Source organism: Theobroma umbraticum, unplaced genomic scaffold (genome assembly GCF_002168275.2).
Source record: "Theobroma umbraticum cultivar Fairchild unplaced genomic scaffold, ASM216827v3 scaffold_130.0, whole genome shotgun sequence".
Classification (NCBI taxonomy): Eukaryota; Viridiplantae; Streptophyta; class Magnoliopsida; order Malvales; family Malvaceae; genus Theobroma; species Theobroma umbraticum.
In genome coordinates this window covers 7138617-7141359 of record NW_018397264.1, presented here as the reverse complement: position 1 = coordinate 7141359, position 2743 = coordinate 7138617, and the positions used below count along the sequence as shown (strand labels likewise).

The window sequence follows — 2743 nt, the reverse complement described above, 5'->3', positions numbered from 1 at the left end:
TGAGACAACCTTAATTAACAAAGGATTTATCAATATATTATCTCCACTTTACCATTGTTGTATTTTTTCAAAGCACAGCTACTATATTTTTTTATGCTCAATGTACTGTTTGAAGTGTTATTTTAGTCAGATCAAACTGCAATTTGCAATAATTGCATATAGTTTTTTAGATTCATAGCTCCTATTGAACATTTAAATATTCAGCTTGGGCTTCTCCCATCACTGTCACTGTTTATTGCAAAGTCTCCAAAAATTCTCTGTTCTTTTTTCTTTTTGGAAGAACATTTCTCATACTTTGCTTTGCTCTCACATTTATGGCTAACTAATGGGCGGATTGCTTGATAAATTTTGCAGGCGCCTGGAGAAATAGAGGCTGAGTTTGCTGAGCTAGGATTTGAGAGAGTTCTGAAGGGATTCCTAACATACCGTAACCCAGGTCCCCTCCTTCTACTAAAAGGCAAATATTTTGGACAACCAGACACTCCAATCAGCTTGCCCCCTAACTGGTTATCAGAGGAAGATGTTAAGTATTATATCAGCCAATATGAGAAGAAAGGCTTCACGGGAGGATTGAACTATTACCGAAACATAGACTTGTATGTTTCCTCTCAAACTCAAGTGGATGGCATATCTAAGTTAAATTGGTATCAATATTTCTTGCTTTTAAAGTTTAAGCTTTTCACTTTTTGTTACTTGTGCTGTCATCTTTGTTGCAGAAACTGGGAACTTACAGCACCCTGGACGGGGAGTCAAGTAAAAGTGCCAGTTAAGTTCATCGTCGGCGACCAGGATCTTACCTACAATGCTCCTGGAACCAAGGACTATATACACAAGGGGGGTCTGAAGAGAGATGTTCCATTTTTGGAGGAAGTGGTTGTAATGGAAGGAGTAGCACACTTTCTCCATGAAGAAAAACCTGATGAGATCAATAAACACATACATGACTTCTTCCAGAAGTTCTAATTTGCTAACCAGTTGATGTACTTTTCCTGCTTTAATTCCACGTGGAAGAAAGGGTCTTCGCCTTGTCTATTGTATGGTTTGTGTATGTTTGATTCAAGAATTTGTCTTTGTTGTTACTGCCAATTTACCTTCTTTTATTTTTATTTTTATTTTTTTTACTGCCAATTTACCTTTGTTGTTATTGAACAGAATTCTATTGTCAATGAGCCTGATATATAGCGGTACTCCTTGTTTCTTTTGAACGTTTCTTGCCTTAGAAAATGGGGAGATAAACCTCACTAGCAGGCAAAACCGATGGCTAAGCTAGTGGCTGTTCATTGCATGATAAATGCTGTACCTTTCTTTCATTTCCTACTTTAGCACAAGTTCACAATAGAGTTTCTTCAATCAAAGAAATTAAGCACAATCCACACAAATGAGCAAGTTCTCAAAGGTCAGCAGGCATTCGTTTTAAGTTGGTTGCAGTGTACCTCACTGCAAGTTCCAGAAAGATCCAAGGGCTGTGTTTCAGATGCTTGGGTTATTTTAATGTTTGTTTTTAGCTGCCCAGATGCTTGGTTAACTCCAATAGAAGGATGTGCAGGGCGTCTGCAGTGTTGAATCAGAAATTAAAGGATAAATTCTTCTTAAACAAGCTCTGGTTGCTGCAGCATAGATGCGCTTAGCTCAACAGTTTCCTGGTTTTTGGCGTTTTCCAACATCAAAGTGAACATCTACAAGGCCTGTTATCCCAGCACTTATCTTCTGGCCTACTTTTACAGGGCCAACACCTTGAGGAGTGCCTACAAAAAAAGAAATCAACAGGGCACATAATTAAGACTTCAAATTGAAGAGATTTCCCCTTATTGTTAATGAAATAGTGTAGAATAGCTAAGCTTTCAAATCAGAAGTTAAAAAGAAATTAAAGTTGACTTTGAGATAGGAAAACACCACCCCAATAAAACTACACCACCCCAACCAGGCACTCCGTATCACACTACACATGAATGGAGTAACACAGAAATTAAAGTTGACTTTGAGATAGGAAAACACATATATCAATCAATTAGTCAGATAACTAAACATGCAACTGAATCTGGCGACAAATGCTATTTGAATGTGAAGGATCATCAACATGGATTAAATACCCCATGGAAGGAAATGTGCTGTTGTTGCCCACGGCTTTTGGTCTTGGATCAATATACTAGTTTATCAACGACAACTACCACAAAAACATATTCAAAATTTGAGATTTAATGCGAAAGAAGAAAAATTGGGAAAAATCTGAATGCTGTATAACCTGTTAATATGACATCTCCTTCACAAAGTGTCATAATGGAACTTATGTGGCTAATGAGGCAAGGAATCTTAAAAATCATGTCCTTGGTGGAACCCTTTTGTCGTGTTTCTCCATCTACCTGTGTTGACCAAGAAAATGCATCTAACTTTGATCAGTTGGAAAAACAATACTAAGTCGAAGAACTCCAAAAATACATGAAATGAAATGTTGATCACAGAAATAATAGTATATAAACCTTTAACCACAGCTCCAAGTTTTCCGGGTCAGGCACCATAGACATCGGCAACTGCACAAAAATTTTCAGTTCAGTAATCTGTGAATGATAAATCACAAGGTAGAAGAATAAGTGGAAGAATATCTATTCTCTGCACTCCCCATATAGAAACAGCATGAGAACAAAAAGGAGATGTTAATATCAATTATTCCAGCACACTCATGATCTGGTCAAGGCCTTCAAAAATAATTTGAGCATAATGTGCTTTAGAGCAAAGAGAAAGAGGA

General features: G+C 37.3%; 1 protein-coding gene and 1 pseudogene across 3 annotated transcripts in view; one reads left to right on the top strand and one right to left on the bottom strand.

Moving 5' to 3' along the window:
* Nucleotides 1-348: 348 nt before the first annotated feature.
* LOC110421543 (epoxide hydrolase 1 pseudogene) lies at nucleotides 349-1205 on the top strand (annotated as a pseudogene). Its single transcript, XR_016351547.1, has 2 exons — nucleotides 349-596; nucleotides 717-1205. The product of XR_016351547.1 is annotated as an epoxide hydrolase 1 pseudogene (transcript).
* A 75-nt stretch (nucleotides 1206-1280) lies between these two features.
* LOC110422324 (oxaloacetate tautomerase FAHD1, mitochondrial-like) overlaps nucleotides 1281-2743 on the bottom strand; it is a 3115-nt gene continuing 1652 nt past the window's right edge. The window contains exons 4-7 of one of the 2 annotated variants that reach the window (XM_089784549.1): nucleotides 2478-2528; nucleotides 2243-2360; nucleotides 2091-2164; nucleotides 1608-1745 (exon numbers count right to left, since the gene is read on the bottom strand). In XM_089784549.1, coding sequence (XP_089640675.1) covers nucleotides 2139-2164; nucleotides 2243-2360; nucleotides 2478-2528 — 195 coding nt within the window. In that variant the 3' untranslated portion in view covers nucleotides 1608-1745; nucleotides 2091-2138. Of the gene's footprint in view, nucleotides 1746-2090; nucleotides 2165-2242; nucleotides 2361-2477; nucleotides 2529-2743 lie in introns of both variants that reach the window. The other variant, XM_089784547.1, reaches the window with a different exon arrangement.